This window comes from Cucurbita pepo, chromosome 20 (assembly GCF_057944985.1).
Source record: "Cucurbita pepo subsp. pepo isolate OVF chromosome 20, ASM5794498v1, whole genome shotgun sequence".
Lineage (NCBI taxonomy): Eukaryota > Viridiplantae > Streptophyta > Magnoliopsida > Cucurbitales > Cucurbitaceae > Cucurbita > Cucurbita pepo.
This window is the reverse complement of record NC_141817.1, coordinates 1,902,812-1,925,283: the sequence shown is the minus strand read 5'-3', so window position 1 is coordinate 1,925,283 and position 22,472 is coordinate 1,902,812. Positions and strand designations below refer to the sequence as shown.

The window sequence follows — 22,472 nt, the reverse complement described above, 5'->3', positions numbered from 1 at the left end:
CTTTGAAAGAGGAACTAATGATTTGCAAAAGTCGATGCAGATACTGCTAACACAAACGGGGATTGACGTGTATCAATTGCCGACAACCAATATGGAAAAATACGTAAGTCAGTGTGTGGAAAATTACGAAGATATCCCTATCCCTCGTGAATGGCGGTCTCGTTACTACACTTCATGGGATTTATTGAATCTTATTTTAGCAATGACTAATCTCATTAAATGTAATAGTTCATTCCCATGTACCCATTGATTAATACAATATCAATAAACTTATCCGTTTGAATTTTCAATAAACGATACTTACATTGTCTCTTAATCCCTCTTATAAGACCAATTCACAGGTCTAAAGGGTATACCAGTTTCCGGTAATCATGCGATATTAAGTTTAGAGCTGACTCAGTTCACTAGGTTGACTATTTTGCACGAGCGACTAAAAATTTGAAAATGGTGGGCGTTGAAATGTCTCTCCAATGATGGTCAAGATAAAACTTTGAAATTATGTTTATTTCTTGATCGGCCATTATGCTGCAATTCTGAAATGAAAAGCCTCTCTTTTGATGCCTATTACTTTGCATGTCACATCTACACCCGGACCTCGATTATTGAACTCAGCATAAAAATTGTTGGGTCTAGGTTAGTCATTTAGAAATGACTCCGTAAACACAACGGTTGAATATTGTCTCCATGGCCAACTTAGAGTAGCAACATAGTTCTGAAAGGAGAAGCCGCTTTGGGACAATGGTTGTTCTTCTCAAGAATCACGACTCTTCACAATGGTATGATATTGTCCACTTTTGAGATCAAGCAGATTCTCCAAGCTCAAATGTCGGGCCATAAAATTGTCACCTTTGACCTTGGCAAAATTCTCTAGGGCCATAAAATTGTCATCTATGACCTCTTACTTCAGATCTCTTACCTCTACACCAATTAAAAATAAGAAAATTAGTAAAAATAAAAAATTAAATAATATATTAAATCATTTTTTTAATAAATTTTTAAATATTAAAAAATTTAAAATTCGAAAATCTTACCAGCATCATTCGTTTATGTTTCTTACCTCCCACAGAAAGAATATAGCATCAATACAAACGTTAAACACGTACTAGAAAAAAACAAGGATGAAGTTGTAGCTTACCAAAAGTCGTCAAATTCACAGGCCCAAAACCAGTGCTACAGCTCCTATTGTCAACAATGACGGTAGTAGTTGCATCATCGTCTATTAATGCAATTGAAAGCCTTTAGCAACGTGTCGAACTTCAACATGCTCTTTACATACATCAAGTTTCACATAAATGCAAAATCGTTAATTGATGCAGTTGTTATATACTTATGAAATCTCCACTTCCGTCCCAATAACATTAAAAACCATGCAAAGACGAATATTAGATAAAAACGCTAATCCGTCATCTCAAAATCATTTGACAACAAGAACGCTCATCCGTGCCTTACGTAACATCTTCAACAACAAGAACAGAGAAAAAAATGGTAGAAAGTGTAAAGATAAAAGAAGGGATATAAAGGTTGTAAGGCAATGGAAGCAGTATTTATAATAGTTAATATAAATAATGCTCTGAGGATATGATATTATCTATAAATAAAAAATTTTAAAAAAATATTAATGATATTTACCGAATAAAGAAGAAAATCAGCATAATAAATGACAGCTGGCAAATAAGGAAAGATATGTTACTCATTTATAGCCAAATGCTAATAACCTAATGTCACACATAATTTCCATTTTTCCACTAAGTATCTAAACTTTCTTCATTTAACCTCTTTTTTGTGATTCTTTTAATTAATATGCTGATTTTCTTATCTAAATAAAGATTTAAATCTCTCTCAATTAATAATTCCACCGCTAAATTGGTAGAACTTAATTAATGAATTAGGTTCGACTTATTTTATGTATCCAAAGATATTTTGAAGTTTATATGCATCGTTGATTCTTTTAATACTAAACATTAGGATTGAATTTAATTAGACAAATTAAATTGACTGACCGAATCTAATTCTTACCAACTTTAGCCGTCAGTTTATGGTCTGGGCTTGTGCTCATGAACTGTTGAAAGCGTGAAAATGTTCAAATGGACTAAATCAACTAATATTTTTTTTAATTATTTTTGTATTTTTATTTATTCAATATTGTGAATGTGTTGTATTTTTCTTAGTTTAGGTTATAACAATTGAGCTAAATTAAATTTTTTTAATCAATATTATAATACTTTAATTTATATTAACATTTTATTCGAAGTTTGATTTTGATTATAGCTAAAACAAGCCAAAGATGTTATCAACGTAAGACGACGCCGTTTGGTTGTTGACTATGGTAGATATTTTAATTGTTCTTGGCACTGTATTAATGATTAGATGGAAGAAAATGGTTGTTGAACGAACCCAAATTCTGAGAAAACCTAAGCCTCCACCTCTCCTACGCCTGTCTTTTTCAAATTGTTAAATAATAATAATAATAAATAAATAAATAAATAAATAAAAACCTAATTACATGAAAAACTCGATCAACTTAATTTAATTCATACGGTTTTAGTTGGTTAAACTTGAATAAATGTAAATTTAATTTAGTAGATTTGCCACTAAATTGGGTAACATCTCATTCAAATTTATTACTAATTTAAAAATTATTCTTAATAATTATTTATATATTTTTTATTTAATTTCATAACCATCTAAAAAATAATTTTTAATCATATGATAGGTAATTTTTCAAGAAATTGAATTACAAATTTAAATTAAATATTTAAAAATAAATAAATATTTTACAAATAAATAAATGATTTGAACCATCTGATTCAGTCATTATTTAATTGAAAAAAAATATAACTCTAATTTAGTCATTATTTAATTGAAAAAAAATATAACTCTAATTTATGAACGCTCTTAAATGATAGTAGGCTCAAGTTTGGAGGGGACAAAGATATTTTACCTTAAAATAATTTGGGAACAAAGATATTTTACCTTAAAATAATTTGGGAGAGTGCCATTTCTACGGCTGTCTTTCCTTCCCATTCTTATTTGCCAACATTGATCATTGGAAGACAGCAAAAATATCGAAATGTATTAATAATATTGATATTTAATAATTAAATAAAAATAATTTGCGTTCATTAACATTAATTTATACGTTAATTAAATTATACTTTTATGATTCATCCTAAGCATAAATATATTTTTACATTATTAAAATATAAAATTTTCAAGAAAAATGATACCAATTTGTGATATATTTTTTTAAATATTGGAAGATAACTAAAAAAGTAAAATAAACCGACAATTTCCTTTTAAATTTTAAATAAAAATAAATTGAACTACCTAGTATACAATTTAAATAGAGTTTACAAAAAAAAAAAAGAAAAAGAAAAATATAACTAATTTCTTATCTATATATTTTATTTTATTTTAAACAGGTAATTTGGGTAGAATAATTTATTTATTTACGAAGGAAATTAAAAGGCAAAATAATAAAAAAAAATTTAAAGAAAAAAAATCCCACACGATAACAAACATAAATATCCATTTGCATATATGGGAGGAGGAGGGAGGTACACGGATTTCACATCCTTTTTTCTAACAGTACTTACTTTTTTTTTTTCTTTTTCTTTTTCTGTTTTTTTGTTTTTTAATTTTAATAATGCTTTCATGCATTATTCCAATGGCTTTCATCTACTCCCAAACAAAAAATAATTTACAAATCACATTCCCCTGTTTCCAGTTTTGACCACCCCAATCCCAGCCCCTCCCCCGTTGAGTACCTGCGTCGTCATCTCTGCCGTCGACCCGACTGCAACCTAAAGCTCCCGATCCTACGCTGTCTGATGGCCCTCTCCTCCTCCACATCCGGCATCTTCACATTGCTCAAAGACAGGGAAGACATGGCTTTTGCGGAAACCACTTTCCTGACAAGCATCTTCCACTGCGCGTCGTCCTTGCGCTTGTTGCCGTCGTCTGGCGACGACTGCTGTTTGAATTTCCGGCAGAGAGGGACTTTGCAGCACTCGGAATGGTCGCAGATGGAGGAGTGGAGCTTCAGGAGCTGCCACATGCGCTTGCACCGCCCACATCCTACGCCGTTGGTCCGCTTCTTACACGTGGCGAAGTGTTTGATCAGAAGTTGGAGGCCGTGACACGTGGAGTAATGGCTGCAGGGTTCTCTCTCCTTCTTTGGCTCCACGTTGTAGGGCCCCACTATGGTGCACCCTTCTGAACATATGTGTTCTAAACACTCCATCGCTTCGTGTAGCTCTAGGTATAACTTCCTCTCTTTTCTTATCCTCCTGTTCCTCTGTTTCCTCTGCATACACAAATTTATCAGGAACTTTACTTGTTTTAATTTTATTTATTAATTAACAAAGAAAAGTTAGTATGATCACGTTACGTTTATCAGTACGACCACGTTACATTAATCATTTTATAAAAATGCTGCAAAATCCAATGATTGTAGCGTTAACATTTTTTGTGAATTAAGAATATCAAAGTCGAGCAAAATCATCGATGCGTTGAACTCAAGCAAATCCAGAAATAATTTCTGAAGTCAAGCAAATCAAGAAATAATTTGATTCAAAATCAAGCAAAATGTAAGGAAACCAACACAGAAGGTAAGAACTATAAGAATCAAAACTGAATAAGAAATAAATAAATCTTAGCGATGAAAACAGATTAGCCTTTTGGTTTAGGTTCATAGAATAAATTTTTCCTCTAATCATTGTATATTCTAAAATTTGAACTCAAAACTGCAAAAAATTTGCCATTATTTCATCGATGTGTTGAAGAAGAAATTTCTCAAGAACTAAACAGAGAAAATAAAATAAGTAATGGAAAGGGAAATGGCGTTTACCGATTCGGTATCGTCGATGAACTTAAGAATATCAAGCTCAAGCCAAGGATCATGATCTTGAATAAACTGCCATCCCTCAGTTTTCTCAACGAATTTAAAATGATCAGCCACGAATTTCATGCATTTGAGGTAAAGATCCGATGCGTTGCAGAGCCTGGCGAGTTGCAGAACGTCCACAACGCTTTCGATCGTAAGCCGCTGAGCCAAATCTTTAGTACACATCGCTTTCAATTGCGGCACCATGTAAACGTGCGACAGAGCCAGTAGATGAATTCCGTGCTTCTCAAGATGCTCCACCGTGCATCTGCAAGGAAATTTTCCATCCTTTCCGTCAGAAATTGAAATCAAATCGAAACCGGAATTTGTAAGAGATGCAGATCTAAACCTAGAACTGTAGAGGAACCGAACGAACGAAACGACGGCGTCTGAGGGAACTCCAACGATCGAAATCACTTTCATAGCGCTCCGCTTCTTCCTCGGCCGATCTATCAATTGTTCGAGGACCGGCGAAATCGAAGCCTTCAATAAAATCAAATATCAGAAATCTCATTGTTATCAAAATCATGACCAGAGAGACTCGATGAGTTACCAGGATGCCGGAATGGGCCGGGATTCGAAGTCCACCGGAGGCAAGGATTTGGACGTCAGGTTCAGGAAGCTCCCTGAATATGGAAGACGTAACGATCTGGGAGACAACGGTGGCCGGGAAATTGCAGTAGAGGTCGTCGGTAAGGGCGGTGGGAGGGACGGAGGCGGCAAGAGTAGATTCCATTTCGTAATGGGGAGCGATGTGCACGTTTCTCGGCCCCTAACAGAAACGATCAAATCCATTATATATATACAGCGCTCCACAAGAAAATTGCGGAATTATATGGAGCTTTTACAGTTGTAAATCTGCCCACCTTCCTTTCCACCGCATTTGCTGTTCCTGTCCTCATCTGCCGTGATATGCACCGTCCACCCAACATTATTTTTAAAATTATTATACTGATTACCATACACAACGAGTCATATCTGCGGTTACAAATGATATCAGAGTCAGATACTGAGCAGTGGATCAAGACACTAGGCTCCTAAAGAGGTGGATTGTGAGACATTTTGAGTGAGTGATATGTAACAGGTCAAAGAGAACATAACATTCCTAATCTAATAATAAATGCCAGCTAAGTTTCTCACCCGTACTTATTAAAAATAATGGGTCGGGATCAACCCATTACATTTAAAATGATAATTGGCGTCTTATTAACGACGGTTGAAAATTCGTCAATTAACCATTAATATTATTATGTATAAATCAGTTCATAATACTATGAACACTAATACATTAATTATATCAAAACAAAAAAGTCGTCCTCATTAATTATATTAAAACATAAAATCATTCACATTTTTCACATGTGTCCAAGTGAACCTAACTTTTTTTTATAACAACACTGGAGCAAGATAGCGAAAGATACTAACGTAATTATTGAAAACCGTACATAGAGACATAATTCAAGTGGAAAGAAAATAGGATGCAAATAATAACCACACAAATATGTACATTAATAATTTGGTCACATAAAGCATATCATCTTGTTTCACATCTCATTTCAAAATCACCCACAACTATACATGTGTCGTTGTCTATTTCAAATAAGATCATCAACAACTTGAATTTCATAAAAGCTTGAAGTTCGTGTCCGTTAAGAACCTCTCTTCAAAAGATGCAATTCCGTATCAGAAGGAGAGTGACGAGACCACAACCCTTCTAGCCCAACCCACGAGCAAGTCTCTTCTTTCTAGTCTACATCAAGTATATTGATATGCGGCAAAGCAATGTTCGAGACGAAACCAAAGTGGATCTGTGGCAAAGCGGTGCCGTTTAGTGGCTTGTACTATATCGTCATTTTGGATTCCTAACCTATTTCAACTCTAGAGTGAACGAACAAACCAACCCATCAAATTTATTAGGTATAAAATTAAAAATTTTAGGTTTAATAATTAATATAATCACCGATAAATAGTTTAAATTATTAATTAAAAAAACATTTGAATATGTGAGGCCAGAAATGCATTTGAGGCACGTGACATGCACGGATATTTATTAAAAATAATGGGAAAAGTACGAACACCCAGTCACAGAGTAACAGTTAAATTTAATATTATTTTATTCGTACATAAATAAATAAAATTTAATTTTTAAATGCGTGCTCCACGATTATTAATTTATTATTAAGTGACGGTTATCCACGGTCAAGGAATGACGAGAAATGTGAAAAATCGGCGAAGGGCGGGAGAAAAATATATTATTTATAAAAAAATAATTAGGGATTTAATCCGGCAAATCTTTTAATTATTTTTGTTGATTTGATTTATTTATTTTTTAATTCAAACAATTAATTAAGTGGAGCGGTGTATTGGATAATGAAATATATTTGCCTATGATTTTTAATTTATTTTAATATGGATTTATTTATAGCAATTATTTATTTATTTATTATTATTATTATTGTATAATTTCTGGATTGAGATGTCACACTGGTTGGGGAGGAGACCAAACCACCATTTATAAGGGTGTGAAAACCTTTCTCCATTAGACGCGCCTTGAGGGGAAGCCCGAATGAGAAAGCCCAAAGAGAACAATATCTGCTAGCGGTGGGCTCGGGCCGTTACAAATGGTATCAGAGCTAGACACCGAACGATGTGTCAGCCTTCTCGCTGTTCCTCGAAGGGGGGTAGACACGAGGCGGTGTGTCAGGAAGGACGCTGAGCCCCAAATGGGGGTAGATTTGGGGGCGGTCCCACATCGATAGGAGTTAGGAAAGAGTGCCAGCGAGGTCGCTGAGCCCCGAAGGGGATGGATTGTAATGTCCCACATTGGTTGGGGAGGAGAACAAACCACCATTTAAAGGGGAAGCCCGAATGGAAAAGCTCAAAGAAGACAATATCTGCTAGCGGTAGGCATGGGCCGTTACAATGTTAAAAAAAAATGAACTCAACCCCATCCAAAATGCTAATCCAAACCAACCCTGGTCCAGGTTGTCGGGTTGAATGTACACCTCTACCTAAGGGCTTTAGATATTCAATTATTGGGCATCCTTTTACACAAGCCCAATGGGCCTAAATGAAAGATCCATTTAGGCCCATAAAACCGCATTTTCATCCAGGCCCATATCATTGGGATTGACAACTTCGCTTTATTGGGCTTCATTCAATTTATTTTAATAAAGTTATATTAAAATCAAAGGCTTAAATATTTATATCTTACATTTTTTATATTTAAAAAATAGAAAAAAACAAATATTTAAACCAAATTATGTTAATTAAACTTTATGCTTCGGGGAAGTATTTAATTAATTTAATTATAGATTAAGTATGTTTCTAATCATAATTACTACTTATAAACATCATTAAGATTGGTTTTATAGTTAGAAACGTGAGAAATCATTAAAATAATAATTTGGATAAATAGCGATGACCAAAAAAAAGCCATCATTTACTGCGATATTTCTTCAATTAGAATCACCGCTTACAAGTTGGCCCCACAACTTCTGGAAATTACAAAAGTTACCCAAAATTTATGGGACTCCATGTGGAGGAGGGCTCTAGCTACTTTGATATTAGTTCATGTTTCAAAATTTTGAACATTTATTACCTCGAACGACTCGAATACGAATCGGGTTTAAGTTTAGCAACAAAAAAAAAATCAACCTCGTAACTGATAGCGGAAGTAGCTGAAAATTGTACGTAAACGACTAAAATGTTAGACTTCAGCACCCAATTAATGATATTTTAGAAACATATTGTTTATCTGTTTAATGTAATTTTTACTCGAGAGGTCTCGAGAAAAGAACAAGAGAGGAATGGAAAAGGGAAGGAATTATAGGATTAGATGAAGGGTTAATGTCAAGAGTGGGGAAGAAGCAAAAATGCACATGAAGTGAAGTTAAGTGAAGGTCTAATCTAAATTGTCTTAATCCTCTTTCTCCACTCAATGCATAGCACATGTGTGTTTCCATTTTGCAACCCACAAATTCAATTCCATTTCGTTTTCTGACTCGGAAATTATCGTTAAAAGTATAATTTGACTTTTATCAATACTCAATTAGCTTTTATGACTCATATTTTACGGACTCGGATTGAGATAATTCTCAATCACTAAAGCACTAATCCAAACAACCGTTGTAATGACTCAACCAGCAATTCAATCTCCATTCCCTACGAGTGTCGTACTCTCTCAACAAATTTGCTTTAGTTTCTAGCGTTCTTTTATCCAACATTGAAAGAAAAATAACTTTATTATAAATTAGAAACAGTATAAATAATCGAGTAGGGTGTGACATTACCACTTATTCCACTCAACGAACAGTTCCTATAAGCTTAGTTTTTTCTCAATTCAAATGTGATACTATAAACTTTGAGCTGAAGCGTAAAAATGAAAATGACATGTTACAAAGAGAATGAACTTCTTAGATGATGGAAGAAGTTAAAGAAAAAATATGTAATAGGTCAAAACGAATAATATCTAACATCAGTGTGTTGGGGCTGTTACAATTACGTTGTCACGATACGACTAAACCCTAAACCTTGAACCCTAAACGAATAATATCTAACAGCAGTAAGTTCGGGCTGTTACAATTACATTGTCACGGTACAACTAAACCCTAAACCCTGAACCCTAAATGAATAATATATAACAGCAGTGAGTTCGGGCTATTATAATTACGTTGTCACAATACAACTAAACCCTAAACCCTAAACCCTGAACCCTAAACGAATAATATCTAATAGAGTGAGTTCGGGCTGTTACAATTACGCTGTCACGGTACGACTAAACCCTAAACCCTAAACCCTAAATGAATAATATCTAACAACAGTGAGTTCGGACTATTATAATTACGTTGTCACGATACAACTAAACCCTAAACCCTGAACCCTAAACGAATAATATCTAACAGAGTGAGTTCGGGTTGTTACAATGACGTTGTCACGATACAACTAAACCCTAAACCCTAAACCCTGAACGAATAATATCTAACCGAGTGAGTTCGGGCTGTTACAATGACGTTGTCACGATACAACTAAACCCTAAATCCTGAATCCTAAATGAATAATATCTAACAACAGTGAGTTTGAGGTGTTACAATTACGTTGTCACGATACGACAAACGCATAGTATTAAAACGGGTGGAGATAGGCATAGTCAAAAGGGCAGTAAAGGGGGAAAAGAATAATAAAGGGGAAATGCATATGTGAAAGGGAGTTGAAGAAGAAGACTTAAATGGTGGCATGTGGTATGGCAATAAACATGACCTGTTTTTTGAAACTCTCAATTAATGTTAACAAACAAACCCATCATTCAACCATGTACTTATACTTACCCATGTGCTCTCTTCTTCCTCCTCTTTTTTTAATTTCTACTCTTAACTTTTTAGTTGGTCGGTACCATAAATACAAAACTTAACAACTTATTCGACTTACGAACTTCAACCTACCGACAACCATTGTTTCGAACAACCGTTTGGTAGTTTACGACATTTGTTATCTCTATTAAAAACGTCGACGCGTTTGAACGTATCTAACGATAATTGTTCGTTGGTTAAAACATCTTTTAACCTTTCTTAAAAAATTTCAATATGGGTTAGAATTCACCTATCTCGAACAACCGTCTAGTAGTCAAAATATCGTTACATTTGAACATACCTAACCATCACCATTCATCGTCTAATTGTATCATTCCTAGGTTTGAATTATCGACCATATATTTGTAAAGATTTTATATATATATATATATTGACTTTTTTTTTATCGAACTTGGTTGTAATCTTTTGCCCATGAAATTTTGTAAATTAAAATATATATGTATATGTATATTGAAATTAGTGGCGTAAATTTCTGAGTCCAAAGATTTGAAGTCAAATCGAACGATTCGAAAGTAGGTTGTAGTGGAAAATTTTTACTTTACCAATCTCGGGTTTCTTTTCAATTTATTTTAATAATAATTTTTTAAAAGAATTAACAAGTTTATTAAATATAAAAATAATTTAATTTTGTGTATGATAAATTTAAATTAAAAAAAATAAATAAATAGTTTGATGAAATTTAAAACTTAAAAATTTAATAGACTTTAAAGGACAATGAAAAATTAATAATATTTATGGCGCCAATATTGTATTAATTAATAATAAAATTAAATGAAGATATTCAAGTAATTGTGGTTCTTAAAAATTAATAAAAGATTTATAAAAACGAAAAGATAAATCTTCTTTAGTAAAGTTTTAATATTAAAAATAATAATAAAAATTAAAGAGAGAGAAATTACTATATCAAATATCAACTCTTCTGCATTTGATTTGACCGGAGACCATTCAGGTTCTTAAAAGGAAGCCCCCAATAGTTCCAAGAATTACATACAGAGGTTGTAAATTGTAATAATTATAAAAACACCCCAAAATAAAATTTAAAAAAAAAAAAGAAAAAAAGATACAACAATTCGCTCAGTGCAATAATCAGCAGCGGGAGCCCTTTCTGCAGCTCAGTGCACCCGCATTCGTCGTGATTGTTCCGACCAGAGACGACGGCCGCGCCCCTAAGCTCGACGCTCTGGCGTAGCTGGACGACGATTCGGCGCCGGAGGCTGTGAAAAACGCACCGTTTACCATCAGATCCCCAACCGACCGCCAGTTCCAATTCTTCCATTCACTCTCCGGTGCATCCTCGTATTTCGTCACTTCTTTGCTGAATCTGTCATTTGGTGCAACGAATCTGTTCCCCTGACTGTTGATGGTCGGCGCGGCGCTACCTCCGATGGCGTACATTTCCCAATGCGTGTAGTCATTGTTCACTACATGGAAGTACCCATGTCGGCATCTGGGCATTCTTTGAACAAGCCCTTCGCCGAAGTGATTGAAAGCTATGGTGACTTGCATATTCTTGTCTTGTGTGTACGAATCGCTGTGGCCTAATAGCATCACTTTATCGTGATGCGTCATGTAATTGTTTGAAATCGTGATGGCTGTGGACCCATGAATCGCGTCGATTAAACCATCGTTACAGTTTGATAAAGAGCAATGATCGACCCAAACATGGCTACCACCGAAAATTGAAACGCCGTCGCCGTCCGATATGGTTCTGAATCCGAAATGCCGAGGGGAATCTCGAACGTCGGTGTTTCCTCCTGGTTTACAGTCGTGAATGTTGAGACCGTGGATTATGATGTTTGTTACGTATTGAATCGTAATGCAGGGGCCGCCGGCGATGTGGACGCTCGCACCACGGCCGTCGATGGTTTTGAAGGAGTTCATGATTAGTTCCTCTTTTAATCGAATGACCATGTCGCGAGCGAAGATGATCCAGAGAGGTTCGTCTTGGATGACGGCGTAACGGAGAGTTCCTGGTTTGGGGTTAACAGGGTCATCGTCGCCGGCGTCGGTGACGACGTAGATTTGGCCGTCACGACCGCCGATGGCGTTTTTGCCGAAGCCGATTCCACAGTCAGCTAGTCTCTGACGATTTTTCTCCCAATTCGGGTCGCACCGCCAGCAATCGTCGATGGGATTTCCGGTCCCACATGAGAGATACCCCAAATTTCTCCTCTTCGTCGCATTGATTATGGATCTGTAACACAGAGTGGAACGCACATTTCAAAACAGAGAACAAAAAAAAAAAACAAACAAAAACAGAGGTTAAGATGGGAATGTCGTTTTACCTGTGTACTTCTTCTACAACAATTTCCGGGTTAGGTACGGCGGCAGGGGAGGCGGAGAGAGCGGCGGAGAGAGAGACGGAGAGGAAAAAGAGGGAGAGGAGAGAGAGAACGACTGTTGGCAGTGCCATTTGAAAGTGGAAATGGAAGGAGTGAGAGGTGAGAAAAAACAGAGGAAGAAGGAGAAGTATATAAAGAGATTAAGAGGGTTGAGGAGGTGATTAATTGTGTGATTAAACTAAACTAAACTAAACATGTTGGGCCCACAAGTGCTGCTGGAGGTTGATTTCTGGTTTTACGGGATTCCAACCGGGTAGTTTCGGCCGTTAAATAAGCCCTAAATAATGGTAGGCGCTCTAAGTCGACCCTGACGCTACAATAATAATAATAATATTAATAATAATCATAATAATATATTTATAATTTGTTCAAAATTTTCAATAATATCCATTAATTTTTAAAGCAAACATTATTAGTTTACTTTCAAAATACTATTAGATTTTTAATAAAATCTTCAAAAATATATATATATATATATATATATGATATTTTTTTAAACAAAATAGTAATGATCTCGTGAACGCCCATTTTTTCTAATGTTGGAGGGCGTTTTTAACGTATTACATTAAATTTTTAATTAATAATTTATTAAATGAAGCTTCGATTTTATTAATTTGGTATTTTGTTGAAACTCGTGTTTTGATTTGACTAAATAATATAAATATATAATGTTTAAAATATTAGTGATGCAAAAAAACAAGTTATACATCTTAATAAATCAAGAATTTCGTACATATTTGATTATTGTTTTTAGGAGTTGATTTTATATTTTTATTCAATTTTTTTTATAGTGCAATATAATTTAAAAAAGCATTAAATATTCATATTGATTCCCCATAAATCCCAAAATAATAGGGCATATAATTGCTTTACAATAAACAATTTGTACACGTCCACCAGCATCCAGTGGACCCCACTGTTTCCAACCCAACCAATAAATACCCATAAATTTTGGCCCCTTTTTCCACCGATTTCTTTTGAAATTTTCAAACGAAATTTAGTAACCCAACCAAAAATATTTATAAATTTATAATAATAATAAAAAAAGTCTAATAATATTTAAAAAAAATTGGGTAAAATTTTAAATAAATATTTTATTATTTAATTTTATATCTAATAAATCTTTAAATTAAGTGTCGTGTAGTTTTATAATATTTTCAATAATATAAAATAAGACGTAAAATTAAAATTTTAATGATATATTAGACAGTTTTTAAAGTCTAGTAACTAAACAGAGAAAAATTTAAAAGTTTATAACATATTAGATCGAACATAGCGGTGAACAATTTGTTAATTCTTCCTCTAAATTTTTTTGACATTTTGTTTTTTTCGTGTAAAAAACCAAGTCACTAATTGGTCTACTAAAAACATATTTCATCGAGATGCTTCCTCACTCTAATGAAAGTATTTAACATTTATATAAATTAAATAAATGAAGAATAAATTTATTATTTAGCCAAATTTAATGAAATATAGGTAACCTGGTTGAGAGGAAAATCTTAGGTAAGAAAAAAGAAAAGATATTAATTTGGGGTTAATTTTTTAAAACAAAACTATGATACTCGTGTAAATGAGAGGTATATAAATAAATTAAGACCACATCTAATAAGAGCGGTTACGAAAATATGATAATTAAAAAATGTTAAAAATAATTAGACGTCATTACTTATATTGACAAGGTGCACATTTATGTTCGGTGATTTAATCATAAAAATAGGTAACACGACCATGTTGTTGAAAAAAAACATTAAATAAAATTTATTAAAAGAAGTTTATCTAAATTTGGCTTAATTTAAAGACAAAATATTGAAATTTATGGACAATTAATTGCGCCACAAATCCTCGTGACAACCGCACATGCTTTGCACTCCAAAATCAAACTTCTAATAAAGCTAAAGTAGGGCCCTTTTTTTTTTTTTTTTTTTTTTTTTTAAAATTACTAGAGTTCCGCAAACCTCGCCGAAATTCCGCATGCGTTGCTGACATGGCATCGTCGTGTGAGTTTCCATTACACGTGGCACGGTGTGGAGGCCAAGAAAATCATTTTCGGTCCGTCACGTGGTGGGGATCTGTCTCTTAACCCTTTTTCCGGACGAATCGCCGTCGTCCGTCATGAACTCAAACGTACAACCGGGGGATTTGAGAATGTCTCCACTTTTTCTTTTTTCTTTTTTCTTTTTAATTAACAATGAAATTATTTATAAAACAAATTAAAAATTAAAAACTGCCTTGTAAGGTTCATAAATTAATTTTTTTTTTTTTGCAAGTTTTAAAAATATAACGTCAAAATGTATTTTATTTAAAATAATAATTTATATTACGTACTATTTATCATTAAACAGTTCATCAATTTTACCATTGAAAACACAATAATAAATTTATTTCGATTTAAAAAAATATATATTTACCATTTATTTGGTAATTATTTAGTTTTATTTATTTATTTATTTTATGGAAATTGAATAATTCAAAAAAATAAAAATGAAATGATTTAAGAGATTCAAAGGCAGGCATGAAGTGTTGAAGATAGGATAGGATCGAATAGCCCTCACCTCCATCAATTCTCATGCACGTTCAGTTACATTACACACGTGTTATGTCGTCAGCACTCCACATGGCAATCCCACTCAGCCAATCGTTATTTTTTTCACCAATTTTTATTTATTGGGTGGACAATCCACTTCAACAAGCAAGCACATGGAGAACCCCAAATTTCCACATCAAAAATAGTAATAAATAAAAATAATTAAGTGGAAAATGTTTTGTCGGTGGATTTTTGTATATTATTGTTCCTATTTTTAATCATAATTTTGTCAACCTAAACCCTTAAAACTAAATTTTCTTCTAATTATGATTATTTTTTTAATTACAAAATTCAACGCTAAATTTGTACAACTATTTTCCACCGACAGTATATATTTTTATTTTTTACTCGGTTAAAATAAAAAATAATAAAATAAATAAAAGGTGGGATTTTTGTGATTTAAAACCAAAATAAATAAATAAATAAAAAGGTTGATTACAAAAAAGGGCTCCCACTGTCTCAAAATCTCGACCACATGGTGCATAGTGGGGTTAAAATGGTCCCTCTCCTCTTATCTTTATTTATTTATTTATTTATTTATTTACTTTTTGTTAAAAAAATAAAAAATATATTTAAAAAAAAAAAAAAAAGGGAAACGATATCCAACTGAGAGTTCTTTAAAATTTAAAAAATGATATATTTATTTTTTGAAATTAAATATATAAGTCACCAACATAAATACTAAAAGGTTGATTTTTAGAAATATTATAAGAAGGTCCTTTTAATTATTTGGGTTTAGAAATTATACAAAATGGTGCAATGATTTAGAGCCACGTGGTGATGGGTTTTAGTTGGCGGGGTAATTATATCACCATGTTAATTTTAGTTAGACTTAATGATTTGCTTAATTGAAAATTAAAATTCTTAAAGGTACCTAGTACCGGGAGGTGCGACATTGCTAAATTTACTTTAATTGATTGTGTCGGGTTACGAGATAATCTTAGACCTCCTTAGATCTTGGTTTTACATTAAAAACCCGATCCTTTGTTAAATTATACAAGAAAACATATTTTTATGTGACTATTATAACATTTTTTATTATATAATTATTAGAAAAGTATCTATTGATTTAAAAATTATATATTAATATTTAAAAATAAAATTTTATTGGATTTTTGATTTGTTTGATCATGGAAGTTAGAATTTTAAATGATTTATATTACCAATCAACAAACTTGAGATCTGGGCCTTTTCAACGTAGCCCATTACTGCAATTTGTGCGGCCATTGTTCTACAGTGGGCCGCTTGTAGCTCAATAAAGGCCCAGTTCAACTATCGACCACGAGATTTAAATATTGGGCCGGATGTAAGTAATTGGGCTTGACTGATATTTGGGCCTTTTCAACGTAGCCCATTACTGCAATTTGTGCGGCCTGTGTTCTGCAGTGGGCCGCTTGTAGCTCAATGAACGAGGCCCAGTTCATTACAAATAGCAAAACTTTATAAATGTGTTTGGTTCTCCTCCCCGAGCAACATGGGATATGACACGCTTCCTCTCCCTTCTCTATCTAAATGAGGAATTTCTTTACACGCTTCCTCTCCCTTCTCTATCTAAATGAGGAATTTCTTTACATTCGAACTGAATAAAATGAATTTTTTTATTCAAATCTACGTCTAAGCAAATGGTTCGAAGAACACGTTAGGATATATAAACCCACTTTATGGAAAATCTCTCATTGTTTTTATTTTTATTTTTTAAATTTTAAATCTACATTAATTACAAAATAACATAAACAATACTATAATTATTGAAGATCTCAATTTATTTATGTATCTTTTATTTTACATTAATTACAAAATAACACAATAAATTCAACAAAGGATCATGACAAGTCTCCATTATTATTATTATTATTATCGTTTTCTTAATTTCTGAATTTAAATTAATTAAATTAAGAATAAAATAAATTCAAGGGTATTTGTGTAAATTCAGTTTTCAAATACTCAAAGTTAGCCCATAACTAATTGGGCTCTATGGTGGTATTTGTGCCTTTCCGGCCTAGCCCAAATTGTGCGGCTTAATGCGTATGGTTTTGCAAGTTCCGGCGAACGACTTGCGATTCGGAGCTGCGAGCTAGCTTCAAGCATCCATGGAGGAAGTCGATGAGAAACGATGTATCCAAATTCTGCCGCCAAAACTCGTTCTCCAGAAAAAAGAGCCGGCTCTTCAATGGCTCATCGGATCGCCGTTTCTGTCGCCTTTGACTATCGTCTCCACTCTCAGATGCATCCATCATTTGTCTCCACAGGAATCTGTCTCGCCTGATTTCACCAAGGAAGCAGGTTAGTACCTTTATGCGAGTTTCATTCAAAGACATCCTGAATTAGAAGAATTCTATAGTCGATCAATTTATGATAGACTGCATTGAACTATTTAGTCTCGAGTGAACTGGATTTCTAGCCTCTTGTATTAGAATTAAGGAACTTAATCTGATTTTTTGAGCAGAAGACCTGCGGACGTTATTATTGAAGGGTTTTTATATTATTGGAGCATTGGTTGTTGGAAATTTCAACGTCGAAGAACATGCGAGAAAGGCAATTGATGCGGCGAGGAGACTGAATCAGTTTTTATCTCATGGAGAAAAGTCGGAGAAACAGTTGTTGATTGGAGCGGTTGCTGATTTCAATTCCACAGATATTCATTTTTTTATCTCCGAGTCTGGAAATGGCACGAGCTTGGATTCTGTTTCTTCTGTTATGTACGAAAATAATCCCGAAAAATATATTTGGGAGAGAGGTTGTCTGCTCCGGTGTGAACTACCGATTAGTGTACCGCTCTATATTCCTCTCGATAGTCCATCAGGTGAAGTTAAAACGGGTGGCTTTTTGTTTAGTTATCATAACTTTTTGCATGTTCGAGGGATACAATGCTTTACACTTTCACGTTAGAGATGCCAGTTTGTACGTGTTGATTTGGCTACATAACGTTTGCTTCAACTAAGGCACTGGAGCATACACAGGACTGTGGTCTTGCTGAATTTTAGCACTTTACACTCTGGAGTTCTAGTAGTCTAGCTGATAATCTAGGATTCAGGAACATTACATATACAAAAAGATATTATGACAGTGGGAGTTTATTTAAGATTGTTTGTATCTCTACCAGGGGGACCAATTGATCAAATGGTTTGTCAATTAACTTTCCTTGATGAAAACTAAAAAGTACTCAGCGTGCAGTGTTTTGTGTGCATACTATGCGGCATATATTTCTACCAGATACCTGCTTTGCTGTCTTGAAATTGTTTCTTTCCATCACTTTTGTTGCTTTTATTAAATAAGTGAGATGTGTGTTAATATCATTTGATCTCCCATATCTTTCAGATGTTGAAAAGACGTACACAAATGCCATAGAATCAGTTGTTTCCAAGTTGAGTGACCCACAGGTGGTATATGCAGTGGAATCGTTATATAAAAACTCCACAGAAGATCCTTGTCCAGTCATTCTACGTGGTTCACAAATGGATTTCCAAATTAATCTCTCAAAGATTAGGCATTTGAATGAAGGCAGCCAAAATGCTGATGGGATGTCTTTTCCATGTGAACACTTCTGTTTAAAAAGTAAAACTGAGTCCACAACGTTTTGTTCACAGGTATTGATTTTTTTTCCAGATGTTTTTTTGGCATGTGCGGCTTTCTGTGACTTATAAGATTTTTTTGGTGATTCTATGAGTGTTTTGCTTAGTTTCACCTTAAGAAACTAGAATGCGATCTTAGCCCTAGTATTTCAAGAGCTTTTTTTCTTAGAATGCAGATATAGTCCAAGTAAGTGTTCTTCTAAATAGCTCGGAAAAGTCTCAAAAATCTAATGCACCAGTTGTAGAATACTTGCCAGGTAGTTATTGATGTCAGTATTTACTTCATAACTTCACCTCTCCAGCCTTAAAGTGGTAACGAGCAGATGTTTGTCATGGTATAGGTGTTCTTACCACTCCTAATGGAAGTTAAATTTATGTACTTTCAGCTATGGACAAGGCCAGGCTTTTGGTTGTCGACTTGAAGGTAGAAGTTCTCTGTTATGCTGCCAAGTATCTTCCATTGACTTATGCTGTTTCAATGTTGGTCATTCCGGGTGTAGTTGATCACTTAAACTCGATGAAGAATGCAATATTACCCAACCTTTTAAAGCAACTTCCTCAGGTACACAGCAAGTTCTACTTTCATCCTTTTGATATTTTATTTAAACGGTCTATTGTTCTGTTTTCCTACATCTGATGTTTCTCCCCCCCCCCCCGAAAATACAAAATCTTATCCATCGATGTTTGCTTCTGCAGCTAGTGCCATATCATTTTTGTCCTCCCGGATTTTTGCATCCAATAACTGCTACCTATGAACTCACTTATGGGGAGACTGAAATGAAGCAAGGTATAATTCAAAGTGTATGACCTCTGATATGCCAACTCTTGCTTATTGACACCATATGGTTGAACTTGAAAATATAAGGGTCGTTAGAGTTATGGTAAATTGTCAAATTGTGTTTCAACTAATTGTACAGGCACCTTTAATTTGTAAGTATCCACTCTCTTTTCAGGTTTGTGAATCTTTGCATAATTATTGAGGAACTGTGATTATTACTATTGTATTATTGTTGTCATGTGCTTAACTTGTCATTATGTACTTCTAACCATTTTCCCAATCAGTTGAATTAAGGAAAGCCCTACACCTAAGACTGGGGTTACCTTTTGATCGTCCTGTACTAAGAATTGCCAGTGCCTTGGATTTCTCTAGTAGGAAGGACAATTTGCCACGAAAGGGTAAGAATTATTCAGATGCAGTACATAACAATGCCAAACTTTGTTCTCCCTTTCTCTTTTGGTGGATTTTCTACGCTAAATGTCATTTTGTTTAATGATCTTAACAGGTTCCTTTTTGCTCAAAGATGTTCATATTGGAATTCCTAGTAGCGGTGGTAGGTTGCTAATAATGGATCTCAAATATTGTCTTTTCTGTTATTCTTCTCTTAGTAATCAAATTTAAATAATGCAGTTTCTGGTGGCCAAACGTCTATTGTTCAAGGGTCGTATGAGTACCATCATTATCTTCAAGAAGGTTTCAATGACTCGGTATTCGAACTTTCCATTTACCTAGAAGTTGTAATTTATTAAATTATCAAAGACACAATGAACTTATTAGAGACGGACTTTCACCTGAATATTACAAAGTTATAATAATAGACTACTTTAAATCCTTTAGGGAAAAGAAATAATAAACTTAAAATGTTTTTATCTGTGTTGTGAATGTCCTATACTGATAATATTATCCTTTAGGGTTTCTCCAAATTTGAAAACTTATCCGTTAAATTTGTCATCCTTTCTATAGATGGTCAATGATATTTTTAATTTGGAAGCGTTGGAGTTCCTCGTGAGCACAAGAACCATGTAAATTTGTTCACGTAAATATATGTATTTTGTAGAATAGACAATTCAATAGCCAATTGACTTGCTCTCTTCTGAAAAGGAACGTTGAAGTCAATATAAAATCATTCCTCTGCTTAGGATAGATAGTAAGCTGTGGAAAATTTGTTTGTTTTTGAAGGAATTTTTTACTCTCTACTGATATGCTTCAGTGATGATCTATGATGTGCTGGAAAATATACCCCCTTCTCAGGTGGGATAAGATAAAAAATTACTAATACTCCGATTATTATGACAACTACTTGTGTTGTAGGGCTGGGGTTGTGCTTACCGCTCTTTGCAGACCATCATTTCGTGGTTCAGACTCCAACATTATACATCCATAGATGTTCCTTCTCATAGGTATGAATTATAGCTTGAATTTGATCCTCATTAATGCTCACCCCCCCCCCCCCCCCCCCAAAAAAAAAAAAAAAAAAAAACCACCACCACCATGTGTTTATTATTTGTGCTTTGTAGGTCTGATTGTGCTATGTTTTTCTTTCTTTGATATTTTGAAAATAGACTTTTTCATTGATATAGCGAAATTAATGTAAAATAGGAAAAATGTGTAACTCACTTCAGAGCGTACAAAAAACCACTAAAATCAGTGTTTATTACAAAGGAGTGAGTTTACAAGACAAAATTGAGAGACAATACCAAGGGAAAAAGATTACGATCAAGTACGAGAAAAAAAATATTTGAGTAACGTATCTTTGTATAGCTATTACTTCGTGTAGCATTATTTGATTACCAAGTACGAGACACTTAGCGAAGTTGATTATGCTGATTACCAAGTAAATAAGAAAAGATATCAATGATATTTACCAAATAAAGAACAAAATCAGCATAATCAATGATAGTGGTTGAAATGGCAAGTACTTTGTATAGCTATTATCTGCAGTTTGAGTATAAGAATATTTGAGATTCATGCATGACCAGTTCTACCTCTTTTAGGGAAATACAAGAAGCACTAGTGGAGATTGGTGACAAGGATGATTCATTTATTGGGTCACGCGAATGGATCGGCGCTATCGAATTGAGCTTTGTTTTAGACAAATTGCTCGGTGTAAGTTCTTATTTTATGAAACATTGTCCTGCATAACTTCTATATAATGACTTTTGTGAAAGCAGGAATTTTAGTAGTAGTAGTAGTAGTCGTAGTCATATACCCCCCCCCCCCCCCGCCGTGCCATCCAAGTATAGCAAAAAGATAATAGATCATCTTGCACAACAACTGTTTAAAGTAAAAAAAAAAAAAAAATCTGTGGTGTTTATAGGTGAGTTGCAAAATCATAAATGTCAGATCCGGGGCTGAACTTCCCGAAAAATGTAGAGAATTAGCTGCACACTTCGAGAATCAAGGAACTCCAATTATGATTGGTGAGTAATTATCTTTGTAATTGATTAGGTAAAACTGGAATCTTACCTTAAAATTCTCTTGATGATCTTTTCTATTGGGTACTATATGAATACAGGAGGCGGTGTTCTTGCATACACGCTCTTGGGAGTTGATTACAACGAAGCAAGTGGAGATTGTGGGTTCTTAATCCTTGATCCTCATTACACGGGGAGTGATGACATCAAGAAAATTGTGAGTGGGGGTTGGTGTGGATGGAAGAAAGCCGTTGATAGCAAAGGGAAGAACTTCTTCTTACACGATAAGTTCTATAATCTTCTGCTGCCTCAGAGGCCAAACATGGTTTAGTTCATCTGTTGTATTCACAGTACATTATGCTTTCCATTTCCTAAGAATCTCAGGATATATTGATATCAAACTACATGGCACCAAGAGAGAAAAAAAAAAAGTTAGTAATTTAAATTTTTTTGCAAGGATTTTAACTTTTATTTTATTTTAATAAAGTGTAGGGATTTTGATACATCAATTGGAGAGAGGAACATAGT

The 22,472-nt window shown here is 33.9% G+C and overlaps 3 protein-coding genes and 1 long non-coding RNA gene across 4 annotated transcripts; 1 reads left to right on the top strand and 3 right to left on the bottom strand.

Moving 5' to 3' along the window:
• Positions 1–250: 250 nt before the first annotated feature.
• LOC111783212 (uncharacterized) lies at positions 251–1,547 on the bottom strand. Its single transcript, XR_002813323.2, has 2 exons — positions 1,136–1,547; positions 251–918 (listed from the first exon to the last, which is right to left on the bottom strand). It is a non-coding gene; the product is annotated as an uncharacterized LOC111783212 (long non-coding RNA).
• A 1,965-nt stretch (positions 1,548–3,512) lies between these two features.
• On the bottom strand, positions 3,513–5,676 carry LOC111782665 (BTB/POZ and TAZ domain-containing protein 1). The gene is made up of 4 exons (XM_023663463.2): positions 5,439–5,676; positions 5,235–5,368; positions 4,850–5,153; positions 3,513–4,306 (listed from the first exon to the last, which is right to left on the bottom strand). The coding sequence occupies exons 1-4, from the start codon at positions 5,619–5,621 to the stop codon at positions 3,776–3,778; spliced, it is 1,152 nt and encodes a 383-aa protein (XP_023519231.1). The 5' UTR covers positions 5,622–5,676; the 3' UTR covers positions 3,513–3,775.
• Positions 5,677–11,149: 5,473 nt separating this feature from the next.
• On the bottom strand, positions 11,150–12,714 carry LOC111782664 (putative pectate lyase 22). Its single transcript, XM_023663462.2, has 2 exons — positions 12,540–12,714; positions 11,150–12,448 (listed from the first exon to the last, which is right to left on the bottom strand). The coding sequence occupies exons 1-2, from the start codon at positions 12,665–12,667 to the stop codon at positions 11,341–11,343; spliced, it is 1,236 nt and encodes a 411-aa protein (XP_023519230.2). The 5' UTR covers positions 12,668–12,714; the 3' UTR covers positions 11,150–11,340.
• A 4,466-nt stretch (positions 12,715–17,180) lies between these two features.
• LOC111782662 (Peptidase C78, ubiquitin fold modifier-specific peptidase 1/ 2) lies at positions 17,181–22,447 on the top strand. Its single transcript, XM_023663461.2, has 13 exons — positions 17,181–17,463; positions 17,627–17,983; positions 18,499–18,767; positions 18,922–19,009; positions 19,139–19,314; positions 19,449–19,539; positions 19,815–19,928; positions 20,036–20,083; positions 20,161–20,237; positions 20,842–20,930; positions 21,525–21,636; positions 21,848–21,950; positions 22,046–22,447. Exons 1-13 carry the CDS (start codon positions 17,271–17,273, stop codon positions 22,273–22,275), a joined length of 1,947 nt encoding a protein of 648 aa, XP_023519229.1. The 5' UTR covers positions 17,181–17,270; the 3' UTR covers positions 22,276–22,447.
• Positions 22,448–22,472: the final 25 nt, after the last annotated feature.

What these genes read in the sequence shown, in the direction of transcription:
- LOC111782662 (XM_023663461.2), top strand. Translation starts at nt 17,271, where the DNA reads ATGGAGGAAGTCGATGAGAAACGATGTATCCAAATTCTGCCGCCAAAA. An exon ending in AGTTGTAGAATACTTGCCAG is followed by an intron (nt 19,010 to 19,138) that starts GTAGTTATTGAT and finishes ATGTACTTTCAG; the next exon opens with CTATGGACAAGGCCAGGCTT. An exon ending in AAGAAGGTTTCAATGACTCG is followed by an intron (nt 20,238 to 20,841) that starts GTATTCGAACTT and finishes CTTGTGTTGTAG; the next exon opens with GGCTGGGGTTGTGCTTACCG.
- LOC111782664 (XM_023663462.2), bottom strand. Translation starts at nt 12,667, where the DNA reads ATGGCACTGCCAACAGTCGTTCTCTCTCTCCTCTCCCTCTTTTTCCTC. An exon ending in GTTGTAGAAGAAGTACACAG is followed by an intron (nt 12,449 to 12,539) that starts GTAAAACGACAT and finishes TCTGTGTTACAG; the next exon opens with ATCCATAATCAATGCGACGA.
- LOC111782665 (XM_023663463.2), bottom strand. Translation starts at nt 5,621, where the DNA reads ATGGAATCTACTCTTGCCGCCTCCGTCCCTCCCACCGCCCTTACCGAC. An exon ending in CGGTTCCTCTACAGTTCTAG is followed by an intron (nt 5,154 to 5,234) that starts GTTTAGATCTGC and finishes ATTTCCTTGCAG; the next exon opens with ATGCACGGTGGAGCATCTTG. An exon ending in TCATCGACGATACCGAATCG is followed by an intron (nt 4,307 to 4,849) that starts GTAAACGCCATT and finishes TTGTGTATGCAG; the next exon opens with AGGAAACAGAGGAACAGGAG.